Source organism: Pan troglodytes, chromosome 6 (genome assembly GCF_028858775.2).
Source record: "Pan troglodytes isolate AG18354 chromosome 6, NHGRI_mPanTro3-v2.0_pri, whole genome shotgun sequence".
Lineage (NCBI taxonomy): Eukaryota > Metazoa > Chordata > Mammalia > Primates > Hominidae > Pan > Pan troglodytes.
Window position 1 is genome coordinate 131,360,380 of NC_072404.2, and position 17,361 is coordinate 131,377,740.

Consider the following 17,361-nt stretch of genomic DNA (forward strand, 5'->3'; position numbering starts at 1 on the left):
AGAATTAACTGGCATATGCATGTCCTTCAAGATTTGTTTTTCTCTTTAGAAATCAACCTTTCACACAAGAAAATGAACTTTGGGAGAAGTAGTTGTAGGATAAATTGTACTGTGTGTAGATCTAACATTTACTGAACAGATTATTTCATCTGATATATATTTTTACAATCTTCATAGACTGAATAGAGAACCTGATTCTACATTCATTTTTAGGAAAGTTTTTTATATATCCACTACTGTAAAGTTTGAGTAAATATACATGTAGGTATTTACATTCGGTTTTAGATTTCAAAAAGTCCCATTTTTTATTGTTTTATTTTTTATTAACAATCTACCAGATCCTTATTTTTTTCTCTTTTCCAGGTTAACATAAAATTTGTTTAAAAAAATTCTCTACCATTTGGAATTTAAATAATGGGATTCTGAGCATTATCCTTTTGTGCCTGGAGGCTACAGGCTTAATAGATGGTAAGCATTGACCTGAAATCGGCAATAAACACCAGGAATGTAGATTGGGAGATTAAACCTGGGAGATCATAGGACCATAGCTTTATCAACAAATCTAATGGAAAAAAGAAAAGAAAGCTCAGTTATTAATGTAGTTTTTTATACTGAAACATTAAAGGAAGTCTTTTTTCTAGTACCAGTGTTTCCCAGTTCTATTCATACTTCAATATTTTCTGAAGGTTCATTACAAGCAAGTCACAATAAATATAAACTCCATGAAGCTAAATACTCATTTATTTTGTATGATCAGCACCTCTAAATTTCGGTTATTTAGTAAATAGTAGCCAACTATTTATTAAAAATAGAATTGAATGTATAGAAAAGCAAAAGTTAAAAGATCCAGATATAATTTCATATAAGTGCAATGAAATTATTAGTCTTATTCTAATAGTCAGTTTCTACAGCAAAAATTTACTGCTATTTAAGTAATTTCTGTCTGTTTTATGTTAATGGATATTTAAGACAATTTAACTACTGATAAATATTTCAACTAAATTTATCAGAAAACATTTACAATTAGGGCTAAATCTTCTAAACACATGCCACTATTAGTGTCTATTTTAATTCACATTAATACATATTTGAAGTGCATATTAAAAATGAATTTTTATAATTTATTATGCATAGGAATTTATATGCATATAGTTAATAAATAGAGAATAATTAATTAATTAAAAGCACATTTCTTTTGTTACATTTGCAATTGGAATGTTTACTGTAAAAATGTTGACTTCAATTACTTTAATAGAGTTTTTTTCAAAAACTGATGATATATTTTTATAACCAGCCATTAGACATACATGCCATTGTGCATTGTCATCTTCTTTCCCAATAGCTAGTAACTTGGTGAGTGGGTTTTCTGTGAGGCCAGCATCACTGTCCAGAGTTGTGTGTGCATGCTGCACAAGAGGCCCACCACTTGGCACTGCAGGTTGTGACCATTTAAGAGTTGGATTGATGATCTGATGATCAAGGGTCATGAAAGAGTTTACTTTCTGTCTCTGGGCTTTCTGTAGCTGAGGCCTTGCAGAACTTTCCAGGTGTGCTGGGACCTACAAGATCAAAATTAAACAAATACAATGTGCAGCATCAGCTGTGAAATTAGAGTTCTCCTTTCCACAATTGCACTAGGATAATAAACACACTACACTATAGCACCTAGTTTCTCTCAAATCTATCGTCCATACTTCTGTCATAAGTTACATACAATTTTAATGGGTTATGATTATTAAGAAGTAATTTAAACTTTAATAAAATATTTTAAATGCTAACCAGTTTTTTTAAATGAGTAGCCCTAAAAATTAGGAATAAATATAAAAACCACAATATTTTTTGAGGGTCTAAAAAATGAGGGCCTAAAATAACGTAAGGAAAATACAGATGACTCACTATTACAAGTAATTTGTATATAATATGTATTACTTGGATTCCTTTATATTACACATAAATATTCTATGGAATATGATCAAAACTTTGTTCTTAAGAAAACTAAAAATTATAAGAGAGCAGGAACTAGAAATATATGTACAAAATATTAAGTGTGAAACTGTATGGGTAGTGAAAATCTAGATGATTTTTTTCTACTTTTCTGTACTTCCCTATTTTATCCTGAGCCCAGTTTTATTTTTTTAATCTTATTTTTAAACCCTTTCATATTTTCACCTTATAATAATGAGAAAGTGGTATAGTCATTATTATGACTTGAGAGGAGCATTCAAAAAAAAATCTAACAACGATTGTCATCTGTCAGCTAAACAACTGTCCAGTCTGCCAAAATCCCTTTTTCAAAATATACCACATACTTTCAAAATTTTACACCTTCAGTCTAGTTATCATAGTTAATATTGTACTATCATTTCTGTAAGGACAACTTTAAGCATTTCAAATCTGCCCTTTAAAAGCCTGTGAACGTAGTTTTGCCTGGCAGTAGTCTTTATATTTACTGTGCTATTCTGTGGCTTCTAATACATTTTTCTCAAGTGGCCTACATATAAACCGATTTAATATTTCCCTCATGTTAAACAATAGTAAATATTGCTGTACAGTGCTTATTTTTCCTTTTATTTCAGTTACACAAACTACTCCTTAAATCCCTTAACATGCATTAGCCCAGATAAATAGCCTCTACAAAGTATTTTGCATTTAAATTAGCTGGTTTGGGGTACAATATTGTAGTAGTTACTTTAGTTTAATTCTGTTATGCTGACATTTTTAGCATTATTTTAATTGTACTAGCATAAAATAAATTTTCAGTCATATAAAAACGATTAAGATTGGTAATAAAGATTACACATATTACTAATTATATTGCTATGAGCTTTAAAGTTGTAAAATAACATTTCATTAAAATGCCAGTGGTAATTTTTATAGGGTAGTTATTTAGATTATCCTACTGTTCTAAATTAATTCTTTTTAATCTGTATACATTTATGAAATATATATTATGAAGAACACTTTCAGTTTCACAAATCTGAATGATCTTTCACACTATGCAACTGAATGCCAAAGAACATTGTATACCTACAATTGGGAAATATCTCTTGTTCTAAGAAGAATATGTTGAATCAGAATTTACAACATGCATTAACTAATTCATTTTTTACTTTTCATCCATTCATTCCAAAAGCCTCACTGAAGCACTTACTCTTGTGTTATATCAAGAATACAAAAGAAGTCACAGATGTGATCCCAAGGTTATAGGAGTTTACAATCTATTGGGCAGTATTAATATCAACTATAGCAACAACAACGATAATAATATTAAGCAACAGATACTACGCACTATGCTAAACAATTTACATATATTATTTTATTCCATCCTTGTTTTAACCTTAGGAGATAGGTACCATTAGTTAGTATCCCTATCGCACTATATAGATGAAGCCACTAAAATTTAGAGAGTTTAAATGGCATACCTATTACCATTCAGCTAGTGAGAGAAAGAAGTGGAATACAGAGTCTGTCTTCCTCAGCAGTACAATATCGGTTCCTGAGTAAATAACTGAAATGTTCACAATGCAAAGCAAAAGCTCCATAACACATGCAATGAAATTAAAAAGCAGTGGTTTTAAAAAAAATATTGAAAGAGAAAGTGATTTTAAGTCAGCTGTTGGAAGGAGAGATAGTCCTACACAGCAGGCAAAGGAAAGAACATCTCAAATATTCTCAGCAAACTATCGCAAGGACAAAAAACTAGACACCGCATGTTCTCACTCATAGGTGGGAATTGAACAATGAGAACACTTGGACACAGGAAGGGGAACATCACACACCAGGGCCTGTTGTGGGGTTGGGGAAGGGGGAGGGATAGCATTAGGAGGTATACCTAATGTAAATGACGAGTTAATGGGTGCAGCGCACCAACATGGCACATGTATACATATGTAACAAACCTGCACGTTGTGCACATGTACCCTAGAACTTAAAGTATAATAAATATATATATAAAAATAAAAAAGAAAAAGAAAATCTCAAATAGAAAAGATCAAGATGAAACAAGACAAGAAGTTGTGAGACAGTCACAAATGTTACTCATGCAAAAGAAGTCACAGATACTTTTCTCAAAGCAAGAATACCATCTCCTCTTCAGGCCACTCTATACAGAGTCAGAATAAAATATAGTATAGGACTAACTCTAATTCTCCCTAAATTATTGATTATCTGTGAGGAATTACAAAAGTTTAGCAGGCAACAGTGAGGACTGTGTTGGAAGCTATCTGTACAACATCTGTAAACTAAGCAGAAGAATATAAAAACTTGGTGTAGCATGGAAAGATTCAATAAAATGTGATTATACTGTTCCCTAGAAAAAAAATCTCTGACTTTACTAATCATGAACTAATATCAGAACAACAGGATAACTCATTGTAAAACACCAGTTTAACTATGTACCACTAATTTTAAAATACCTTAAAAATTGCCTAGGTTATAAAGACATAAAATTATCTTGTGAATTTCTCTAACTGGATGTGCCAATATTTTGTGGTACAAAGTAAATGAAATTATAGGTTGCCATTGTTCATTTGTTCACTTATTCAAGAAACAGTTTTTGAGTATCAAGCATATGTGGGCACTAAGTGGTACACTGAAGGTAGAAGGCAGATTAACACAGTGTCTGCCCTCAAATAGTATACAGCATAGTCACAATCTAGACAGGGTAGTAAAAAATGAGTTCTTCATGGGAAAGGACTGTATTTATCCTGCTGGCTGCTCAACTGCTATGCTTCTTGTACATAGCCCAGAGAATGACAGACAGCAGGCACACAAAAATATGTGTTTATATGTGCTCATATAAACACATATAAAATGTTTTATATATATATATAAACATATAAACACATATAAAAATGAAAGAATGAGTCATTAGAGTAAATCTTGGGAATCCACTAGAAGACCATATAAACCATAATCAGGATATCAAAGTATTTGCTAGGAGGTCAGAGCAGCTACAGATTGTGATTTGTTTCATTGAATTCTCAAAGAGATAAGACCATCAAAATGAAGAGAATTTTTTTGGTTTTTAAAACAATAAGTAAATCGTATCTTCAGAACTCAAAATTATGTTTCAATATTATCATCCTAACATGCTGCTATTGCAAATTAACCTATATATAGAATATTTTCCTTTACCCAAAACCTTCCCACCACATTACCAACAGCTTATTTATAATAGTTTCTTTTACATCCAGTACATCCTGCCTATCAAAAAGAATTACAAGACATACTAAAAGGCTAAAAAACATGGTTTGAAGAAGCAGAATAAGCATTATAACCAGACTCAGATATGGCAAAGAAGTTAAAATTATCAGACCAGGATGAATTTTTTTAAAACTATGATTAATATGCTAATAGATAAAGTAGCCATCATGCAAGAGGAGATGGGCAATGCAAACAGAGTGATAGAAATTCCAAGAAAAAAAAAACAAAAAGGAATACAAAAAATCAAAAACACTGTAGAGAAATGAAGAATGCTTTTGATGAGTTTATTAATACACTGAAGATGACTGAGAAAAGGATCTCTGAGATTAAGGATTTCACAACAGGAAACTACAGAACTGAAAAGCAAAAAGAAAAAGCTTAAAAACAAAACAAAACAAAAAGAATATCTAAGAACTGTGGGACAATGACAAAAGATGTAACATGTGCACAGTGGGAAAACCCAAGGGAAGAGAAAGGGAGAAAGAAACAAACAATATGTAAAGCAATAATGACTTAGAATTTCTTCAATTAATACAATGTACCAAACCACAGATCCAGGAAGCTCAGAGAACACCAAGCAGAATAAATGCCAAATGAAAACAAAACAAGAACAAAAAACAATCTATACCTGGGCATAATATATTTGAAGTACAGAAAATCAAAGATAAAGAAAAAAGCTCTCGAAAAAAAATCTAGAAGAAAAAGCACCCTACCCATAGAGAAGCAAAGATAAAAATTACATCTGACTCTTCCTTACAAACCATGCAAGCATGGAGAGAGGAATTAAATACTTAAGGGATTGAGGGGGAAAAAACCCACCAACCTAGAATTCTATAGGTTGTGAAATTTCCCTTAAAAGATAAAGGAGAAATAATGACTTTTGTAGACAAGCAAATACTGAGGAAATTTGTTTTCAGTAGCCCTGCCTTACAAGAAATGCTTTTAAAAATTCCTAGGAGGGAAAGAAAATAATGTAGGTCAAAACGTCAGACCTACATAGAGAGACAAAGAGCATCAGAAACAGAATAAATTAAGGTAAAATAAAGTTGCTTATTTTCTTATTCTTCATTGATCTACATTAATGTATTTAAAATAATAAGGCAATCATGGGAGGAGGTTCCAAGATGGCCAAATAGGAACAGCTCCAGTCTACAACTCCCAGCGTGAGTGATGCAGAAGACAGGTTATTTCTGCATTTCCAACTGAGGTACCAGATTCATCTCACTGGGGCTTGTCAGACAGTGGGTGCAGCCCACGGAGTGTGAGCCAAAGAAGGGCGGGGCATCGCCTCACCCGGGAAGCACAAGGGGTCAGGGAATTCTCTTTCCTAGCCAAGGGAAGTCATGACAGATGGTACCTGGAAAATCAGGACACTCCCACCCTAATACTGTGCTTTTCCAGTGGTCTTAGCAAACGGTACACCAGGAGATTATATCCCACGTCTGGCTCAGAGGGTCCCATGCCCATGGAGCCTCGCTCACTGCTAGCACAGCAGTCTGAGATTGAACTGCAAGGCGGCAGCGAGGCTTGGGGAGGGCCGTCCACCATTACTGAGGCTTGAGTTGGTAAACAAAGCGGCCGGGAAGCTTCAACTGGATGGAGTGCACCACAGCTCAAGGAGGCCTGCCTGCCTCTGTAGACTCCACCACTGGGGGCAGGGCATAGCTGAACAAAAGGCAGCAGAAATGTCTGCAGACTTAAATGTCACTGTCTGACAGCTTTGAAGAGAGTAGTGGTTCTCCCAGAACGGAGTCTGGAGATCTGGGAACGGACAGACTGCCTCTTCAAGTGGGTCCCTGACCCCCAAGTAGCCTATCTGGCAGGCACCTCCTAGTAGGGGCTGACTGACATCTCATACAGCCCCAAGTAGCCTATCTGGCAGGCACCTCCTAGTAGGGGCTGACTGACATCTCATACAGCCGGGTGCCCCTCTGAGATAAAGCTTCCAGAGGAAGGATCAGGCAGCAAAATTTGCCATTCTGCAATATTTGCTGTTCTGCAGCCTCTGCTGGTGATACCAAGGAAAACAGTGTCTGGAGTGGACCTCCAGCAAACTTCAACAGACCTGCAGCTGAGGGTTCTGACTATTAGAAGGAAAACTAACAAAGAGAAAGGACATCCACACCAAAACCCCATCTGTACGCCACCATCATCAAAGACAAAAGGTAGATGAATCCACAAAGATTGGGAGAAACCAAAGCAGAAAAGCTGAAAATTCTAAAAATCAGAGCACCTCTTCTCCACCAAAGGAGCGCGGCTCCACACCAGCAATGGAACAAACCTGGATGGAGAATGACTTTGAGGAGTTGAGAGAATAAGGCTTCAGAAGATCAGTAATAACAAACTTCTCTGAGCTAAAGGAGGATGTTCGAACCCATCACAAAAAAGCTAAAAACCTTGAGAAAAGATTAGACAAATGGCTAGCTAGAATGAACAGCATAGAGAAGACCTTAAATGACCTGATGGAGCTGAAATCCATGGCACAAAAATTACGTGATGAATGCACAAGCTTCAGTAGCTGATTTGATCAAGTGGAAGAAAGGGTATCAGTGATTGAAGATCAAATGAATGAAATGAAATGAGAAGAGAAGTTTAGAAAAAAGAGTAAAAAGAAAGGAACAAAGCCACCAAGAAATATGGGACTATGTGAAAAGACCAAATCTACATCTGATTGGTGTACCTGAAAGTGATGGGGAGAATGGAACCAAGTTGGAAAACACTCTTCAGGATATCATCCAGGAGAACTTCCCCAATCTAGCAAGGCAGGACAACATTCAAATTCAGGAAATACAGAGAACGCCACAAAGATACTCCTCGAGAAGAGCAACTCTAAGGCACATAATTGTGAGATTCACCAAAGTTGAAATGAAGGAAAAAATGTTAAAGGGAGCCAGAGAGAAAGGTCAGGTTACCCACAAAGGGAAGCCCATCAGACTAACAGCTGATCTCGCCGCAGAAACTCTAAAAGCCAGAAGAGAGGGGGGCCAGTACTCAAAATTCATAAACAAAAGAATTTCAACCCAGAATTTCATATCCAGCCAAACTAAGCTTCATAAGTGAAGGAGAAATAAAATCCTTTACAGAAAAGCAAATGTTGAAGATTTTGTCACCACCAGGTCTGCTTTACAAGAGCTCCTGAAGGAAGCACTAAACATGGAAAGGAACAACTAGTACAAGCCACTGCAAGAACATGCCAAATTGTGAAGACCATCGATGCTAGGAAGAAACTGCATCAACTAACGAGCAAAATAACCAGCTAACATCATAATGACACGATCAAATTCACACATAACAGTATTAACCTTGAATGTAAATGGGCTAAATGCTCCCATTAAAAGACACAGACTGGCAAATTGGATAAAGAGTCAAGAGCCATCAGTGTGCTGTATTCAGGAGACCTCTCTCACATGCAGAGACACACATAGGCTCAAAATAAAGGGATGGAGGAAGATCTACCAAGCAAATGGAAAACAAAAAAAGGAGGGGTTGCAATCCTAGTCTCTGATAAAACAGACTTTCAACCAACAAAGATCAAAAGAGACAAAGAAGGCCATTACATAATGGTAAAGGGATCAATTTAACAAGAAGAGCTAACTAAACTAAATATATATGCACCCAGTACAAGAGCACCCAGATTCATAAAGCAAAGAGACTTAGACTCCCACACAATAATAATGGGAGACTTTAACACACCACTGTCAACATTAGACAGATCAACGAGACAGAAAGTTTACAAGGATATACAGGAATTGAACTCAGCTCTGCATCAAATGGACCTAATAGATATCTACAGAACTCTCCAGCCTAAATCAACAGAATATACATTCTTCTCGGCACCACATTGCCCTTATTCCAAAATTGACCACATATTAGAAGTAAAGCACTCCTCGGAAAATGTAAAAGAACAGAAAATATAACAAACTGTGTCTCCGACCACAATGCAATCAAACTAGAACTCAGGATTAAGAAACTCACTCAAAACCACACAACTACATGGAAACTGAACAACCTGCTACTGAATGACTACTGGGTACAGAATGAAATGAAGGCATAAATAAAGATGTTCTTTGAAACCAATGAGAACGAAGACACAACAAACCAGAATCTCTGGGATACATTACAAGCAGTGTGTAGAGGGAGATTTATAGCACTAAATGCCCACAAGATAAAGCAGGAAAGATCTAAAATTGACACACTAACATCACAATTAAAAGAACTAGAGAAGCAAGAGCAAACACATTCAAAAGCTAGCAGAAGGCAAGAAATAACTAAGATCAGAGCAGAACTGAAGGAGCTAGAGACACCAAAAACCCTTCAAAAAATCAATGAATCCAGGAGCTGGTGTTTTGAAAAGATCAACAAAATTGATAGACTGCTAGCAAGACTGTTACAGAAGAAAAGAAAGAAGAATCAAATAGATGCAATAAAAAATGATAAGGGGGATATCACCACTGATCCCACAGAAATACAAACTACCATCAGAGAATACTGTAAACACTATGCAAATAAACTAGAAAATCTAGAAGAAATGGATAAATTCCTGGACACATACACCCTCCCAAGACTAAACCAGGAAGAAGTTGAATCCCTGAATAGGCCAATAACAGGCTCTGAAATGGAGGCAATAATTAATAGCCTACCAACCAAAAAAAGTCCAGGACCAGATGGATTCACAGCTGAATTCTACCAGAGGTACAAAGAGGCGCTGGTACCATTCCTTCTGAAACTATTCCAATCAATAGAAAAAAAGAGAATCCTCCCTAACTCATTTTATGAGGCCAGCATCATCCTGATACCAAAGCCTGGCAGAGACACAACAAAAAAAGAGAATTTTAGACCAATATCCCTGATGAACATCGATGCAAAAATCCTCAGTAAAATACTGGCAAACCGAATCCAGCAGCACATCAAAAAGCTTATCCACCACGATCAAGTGGGCTTCAACCCTGGGATGCAAGGCTGGTTCAACATATGCAAAAATCAATAAATGTAATTCATCATATAAACAGAACCAAAGACAAAAATCACATGATTATCTCAATAGATGCAGAAAAGGCCTTTGACAAAATTCAACAACACTTCATGCTAAAAACTCTCAATAAATTAGGTATTGATGGGACGTATCTCAAAATAATAAGAGCTATCTATGACAAACCCACAGCCAATATCATACTGAATGGGCAAAAACTGGAAGCATTCCCTTTGAAAACTGGCACAAGACAGGGATGCCCTCTCTCACCACTCCTATTCAACATAGTGTTGGAAGTTCTGGCCAGGGCCATTAGGCAGGAGAAAGAAATAAAGGGTATTCAATTAGGAAAAGAGGAAGTCAAATTGTCCCTGTTTGCAGATGACATGATTGTATATCTAGAAAATCCCATCGTCTCAGCCCAAAATCTCCTTAAGCTGATAAGCAACTTCAGCAAAGTCTCAGGATACAAAATCAATGTGCAAAAATCACAAACATTCTTATAAACCAATAACAGACTAACAGAGAGCCAAACCATGAGTGAACTCCCATTCATAATTGCTTCAAAGAGAATAAAATACCTAGGAATCCAACTTACAAGTGTTGCGAAGGACCTCTTCAAAGGGAACTACAAACCACTGCTCCATGAACTAAAAGAGGACACAAACAAATGGAAGAATTCCATGCTCATGGATAGGAAGAATCAATATTGTGAAAATGGCCATATTGCCCAAGGTAATTTATAGATTCAATACCATCCCCATCAAGCTACCAATGATTTTCTTCACAGAATTGGAAAAAACTACTTTAAAATTCATATGGAACCCAAAAAGAGCCCACATTGCCAAGAAAATCCTAAGCCAAAAGAATAAAGCTGGAGGCATTACGCTATCTGACTTCAAACTATACTACAAGGCTACAGTAACAAAAACAGCATGGTACTGGTACCAAAACAGAGATATAGACCTATGGAAGAGAACAGAGCCCTCAGAAATAATACCACACATCTACAACCATCTTATCTTTGACAAAACTGACAAAAACCAGAAATGGGGAAAGGATTCCCTATTTAATAAATGGTGCTGGGAAACCTGGCTAGCCATATGTAGAAAGCTGAAACTGGATACCTTCCTTACACCTTATACAAAAATTAATTCAAGATGGATTAAAGACTTAAATGTTAGACCTAAAACCATAAAAACCCTAGAAGAAAACCTAGGCAATACCATTCAGGACATAGGCATGGGCAAGAACTTCATGACTAAAACACCAAAAGCAATGGCAACAAAAGCCAAAATTGACAAATGGGATCTAATTAAACTAAAGAGCTTCTGCACAGCAATGGAAACTACCATCAGAGTGAACAGGCAACCTACAGAATGGGAGAAAAATTTTACAATCTACCCATCTGACAAAGGGCTAATATCCAGAATCTACAAAGAACTTAAATTTACAAGAAAAAATCAAACAACCCCATCAAAAAGTGGGCAAAGGATATGAACAGACACTTCTCAAAACAAGACATTTATGCAGCCAACAGCAGACTCATCATCACTGGGCATCAGAGAAATGCAAATCAAAACCATAATGAGATACCATCTCACACCAGTTAGAATGGCAATCATTTAAAAAGTCAGGAAACAACAGATGCTGGAGAGGATGTGGAGAAATAGGAACACTTTTACACTGTTGGTGGGACTGTAAACTAGTTCAACCATTGTGTAAGACAGTGTGGCGATTCCTCAAGGGTCTAGAACTAGAAATACCATTTGACCCAGCCATCCCATTGCTGGGTACATACCCAAAGGATTATAAATCATGCTGCTATAAAGACACATGCACACGTATGTTTATTGCGGCACTATTCACAATAGCAAAGACCTGGAGCCAACCCAAATGTCCATCAATGATAGACTGGATTAAGAAAATGTGGCACATATCCCCCATGGAATACTATGCTGCCATAAAAAATGATGAGTTCATGTCCTTTGTAGGGACATGGATGAAGCTGGAAACCATCATTCTGAGCAAACTATTGCAAGGACAGAAAACCAAACACCACATGTTCTCACTCGTAAGTGGGAACTGAACAATGAGAACACTTGGACACAGGGTGGGGAACATCACACACTAGGGCCTGTCGTGGGGTGGGGAGGGGGGAGGGATAGCATTAGGAGATATACCTAATGTAAATGATGAGTTAATGGGTGCCGCACACCAACATGGCACATGTAGACATATGTAACAAACCTGCATGTTGTGCACATGTACCCTAGAACTTAAAGTATATTAAAAAAACAAAAATAAAATAATAAGGCATTTGACTATGTATGCATATATATATATACATATATATATGCTTACGTATGCTTATATAATAATTAAAATTAATGACAGCAATTATACAAGTGGCAAGAGGGAGAAATTAGGGATATTATTTGGTTGTTACAAGATATTTCCCAGAGGAGATGGGGGAAGATGGCTGAATAGAAACCTCCAGCAATCGTCCTCCATGCAGGAACAACAAATTGAACAACTAGCCACACATAAAAACACCTTCATAATAACCAAAAATCAGGTGAGCAATCACAGTATCTTGTTTTAACTTCATATCACTGAGAGAGACACTGGAGAAGGTAGGAAAGACAGTCTTGAATTGCCAACATCTTCCCTCCCCCAACCCTGAAATGGCTCGGAGAGAGTATCTGTGCTCTTGAGGGAGAAAGAGTGCAGTGATTGTGGAACTTTGCTTTGGAACTCAGTGCTGTCCTGACACAGTGGAAAGCAACATAGGGCAGAACACAGCTGGCACCCACAGAGGGAGCATTTAGACCAGCCCTACCCGGAGGGGAATTGTCCATTCCAGTGGTCAGAAGTTTAGTTCTTGCAAGTCTCACCACCATGGGTTAAGCTCTCTGGGTTTCTGAATAAACTTGAAAGGCAGTTTAGGCCACAAAATCTGCAATTCCCAAGCAAGTCCTTGTGCTGTGCTTAGCTTACAGCCAGTGGACTTGGGGAACATAAGACCTAGTGAGATACCAGCTGGGGTGGCAAAGGGAGTGATTGTGCCACCTATCCCCCAACCTAAGGCAGCACAGCTCACAGCATCAGGAAAGACTCTTTCCTTATGCTTGAGGAGGGAAAGGGAAAGAATAAGGAAGACTTTGTCGTGCAACATGGCTACCAGCTCAGCCACAATAGGATAAGAACAAGGCAGAGTCTTGAGGCCCTCATTGCAGAGCCTAGCTCATGGCCATTTCTAGATACATCCTGGGCCAGAAGGGAACCTACTTCATAGCAGGGAAGGATCCAGTCATGGCAGGATCTTTAAAATGCTAATTAGACCCTGGGCCCTGAATAATCAGCAGTACTACCCAGGCAGTACTTGTGATGGGCCTTGAGTGAGACTCAGAGACATGCTGGCTTAGATGTGATCCAACGTATTCCCAGCTATGGTGGGTGTGGGGAGAGACTCCTTCTGCTTGAGAAAAGGAGAGGGAAGAGTAAAGAAGACTTTGCCTTGCATCTTAAGTAAAAGCTAGCCACACTGGGGTAGAGCACCCAGTGAGCTCTTAGGGTCCTCAATTCCAGAACTTGGCTATCAGACAGCATTGCTGGACATTCTCTTGGCCAGAGAGAAGCCCACTGCACTAAAGGGAGAGTCCTGGAGCTGGCAGCATTCACCAAAAGCTGACTGAAGAGACCTTGGGTCTTGAGTGAACATTGGGAGTAACCAACCAGATAATACTCACCATAGGCCTGGGGCAGTAATAGCTTTGGAAGAGTCCGTAGCTTGTGAAAAGGAAAAGAAAGAGTGGGAAGGACTTTGTCTTGTGGATTGGGTGCCAGCTCAGCTGCAGTAGAAAAGAGAACCAGGTAGATTCCTAAGGTTTTCAAATACAGGCCCTGGCTCCCAGCTGGTATCTCTGGACTAGCATGGGGAGGGGGATCTCATCACCCTAAGGGTGAGGACACAAGTCTGGCTGACTTTACTACCTGCTGATTGTAGGGCATTAGGGCCTTGAGAGAAACACAAACAGTAGTCAAGCAATGGTTACCACGGGCCTTGGGCAAAACCCAGTGCTGTGCTGGCTTCAGTTCTGACACAGCATAGTCCCATTGGAGGTGGCCAGAGGGGTGCTTGTGTCACCCCTCCCCAAGATCCAGGTAGCTCAGCACACAGAGAGAGACTCCATTTGATTGAGAGAAGGTAAGGGAAAAGAACAAGAGTCCCTGCCAGACAACACAGAGAATTCTTCTGGATCTTATCTAAGACCACCAAGGTGGTACATGTATGAGTCTGCAAGAGCCACAGCACTACTAAGCTTTGGCTGCCTCCTAATGCAGATACCACTGCGGTGACCAAGAACTTAGATTACAACATCCAAGTCCCTTTAAATACCTGGAATGCCTTCCCAAGACGGATGGGTACAAACCAGCCCGGACTGAAAAGAATAAAATGAATACCTAACTCTTCAATGCCCAGACACCAACAAACATCCACAAGCATAAAAACCTTACAGGAAAATATGACCTCACCAAATAAACTAAATAAGTCACCAGGAACAAATCTCGGAGAAACAGAGATATATGACCTTTCAGGCAAAGAATTCAAACTAGATGTTTTGAAGAAATTCAATGAAATTCAAGACAAAATGGAGAAGCAATTCAGAATACTATCATGTAAATTTAACAAAGAGATTGAAATAATTTAAAGCAAAAATTCCGGAGGTTAAAAGTTCAATAGGCATGCTGAAGAATGCATCAGAGTCTCTTACCAGCAGAATTCATCAAGCAGAAGAAAGAATTATTGAACTTGAAGACAGAATATTTGAAAATACATGGTCAGAGGGGACAAAAGGAAAAAGAATAAAAAAGAATTAAGCATGCCTACAGGATCCACAAAATAACCTCCAAAGGGAAAATCTAAGAGTTATTGGCCTTAAAGAGGAGGTGGAGGAAGAGACAGGGATAGAAAATTTATTCAAATGGGTAATAACACAGAACTTCCCAAGCCTAGAGAAAGATATCAATATTCAAGCACAAGAAGGTACTAAAACACCAAATAGATCTAACTCAAAGAAGGCTACCTTAAGACATTTAATAATCAAACTACCAAAGATCAAGAATAAAGAACGGATCCTAAAATGAGAAAAACAAAATTTTATGCAATCAGTGGTAAGTTGTCATCAGTTTAAAACAATAGGTTATAAGATGGTATTTGCAAGCCTCGTGGTAACTCAAATGAAAAAACATTCGGCAGATACACAAAAAAGAAAAAGCAAGAAATTAAAACATACCACCAGAGAAAACTACCTTCTCTAAAAAGAAGACAGAAATAAAGGAAAGAAGGAAGAGAAGACCACATAACAAACAGAAAAAAATAACAAAATGCAAGAGTAATTTCTTCCTTATTAATAATAACATTGAATGTAAATGGACTAAACTCTCCAATCAAAAAAAACATAGAATGGCTGAATGGATAAGTAAAAAAAAACATGCAACAATCTGTAGTCTATAAGAAACACACATTAGCTATAAAGATACACACAGAATGAAAAGAAAGGGATTGAAAAAGATATTCTATGCAAATGGAAACCAAAAATAGCAACAGTCATTATACTAATAACAGATAAAGTAGATTTCAAGAAAAAAGGTGTAAGAAGAGACAAAGAAGGTCATTATATAATGATAACGTAGCCAATCAGTAAGAAGATATAACAATTATAAATATACATGTGCCCCAAAACTGGAGCATCCAGATATATAAAACAAATATTATTAGCGCTAAAGAGAGAGAGCAACCCCAATGCAATAACAGCTAGAAACTTCAATACCCCACTTTCAGCATTGAAGAGATCATCCACACAGAAAATCAATAAAGAAACATCAGACTTAATCTGAACTATAAACCAAATAAACCTAATAGATATTTACAGAACATTTCATTCAATGGCTACAGTATACACATTCTTCTCCTCAACACATTGATCATTCTCAAGGAGAGACCACATAACAAGTCTTAAAAATTCACAGAAGTCTTAAAAATTTTAAAAATATTGATATTATGTCAAGTATTTTCTCTGACCACAATGAAATAAAACTACAAATCAACAACAAAAGGAATCTTGGAAACTACACAAACACATGGAAATATAAAAATATGCTCCGAATGACCAGTGGGTAAATTAAGAAATTAAGAAGGAAATTTAAAAATTTCTTGAAACAAATGATAATGAAAACACAATATACCAAAACGTATGAAATACAGTAAAAGCAGTACTAAGAGGAAAGTTTACAGGTATAAGCACCTAAATGAGAAAAGTAGAAACATTTCAAATAAACAACCTAACAATGCATCTTAAAGAAATAGAAAAGCAAGAGAAAGTAAACCCCAAATTAGTGCAAGATCAGAACAGAAATAAATAAAGTTGAAATGAAAGAAACCATACAAAAGATCAACAAAATGAAAAGTTGCTTTCTTGAAAAGATAAACAAAATCAACAAACCTTTAGCCAGGCTAACTAAGAAAAAAGAAGAGAAGACACAAATAAATGAAATGAGAGATGAAAAAGGAGACATTACAACTGATATCACAGACATTAAAATGATTATTAGGGCTACTGTGATATGAGCAAGTATATGCCAATACATTGGAAACATCTAGGAGAAATGGACAAATTCCTAGACACGTACAATATACCAAGATTGAACCATGAAGAAATCCAAAATCTGAACAAATAATAAGTAGCAAGATCAAAGCCATAATAAGTCTCCTAGCAAAAAAAAAAAAAAAAAAAAAAAGGCGATGGCTTCACTGCTTACTTTTACCAAACATTTAAAGAATTTAATACCAATACTACTCAAACTTTCTGAAAAATAAAGGAGGAGGGAAAACTTCTAAACTCATTCTACAAGGTCAGTATTACCCTGATCTCAAAACCAGACAAAGACATATCAATAAAAGAAAACTACAGTCCACTATCCCCAATGAACATTGATGCAAAAATCCTCAACAAAATACTATCAAACCAAATTCAACAACACATTAAAAATTCATCATGACCAAATGGGATTTATCCCAAGGATGTAAAAAGATGGTCAGACATATGCAAAATAATGTGATACATCATATCAACAGAATGAAGAACAAAGACCACATGATCATTTCAATTGATATGGAAAAA

General features: G+C 36.8%; 1 protein-coding gene across 7 annotated transcripts in view; it reads right to left on the reverse strand.

Annotated features, from left to right (window-relative positions):
* The window catches only part of TFEC (transcription factor EC), a 235,737-nt gene that overhangs the window by 47,833 nt on the left and 170,543 nt on the right, over window positions 1–17,361 (reverse strand). For 6 of the 7 annotated variants that reach the window (XM_063813847.1, XM_016958065.4, XM_016958062.4 and 3 more), the window contains one exon: window positions 1,308–1,559. In XM_063813847.1, the coding sequence (XP_063669917.1) occupies window positions 1,308–1,487 (180 nt within the window). In that variant the 5' untranslated portion in view covers window positions 1,488–1,559. Of the gene's footprint in view, window positions 1–1,307; window positions 1,560–17,361 lie in introns of those variants that run through there. The other variant, NM_001081483.1, reaches the window with a different exon arrangement.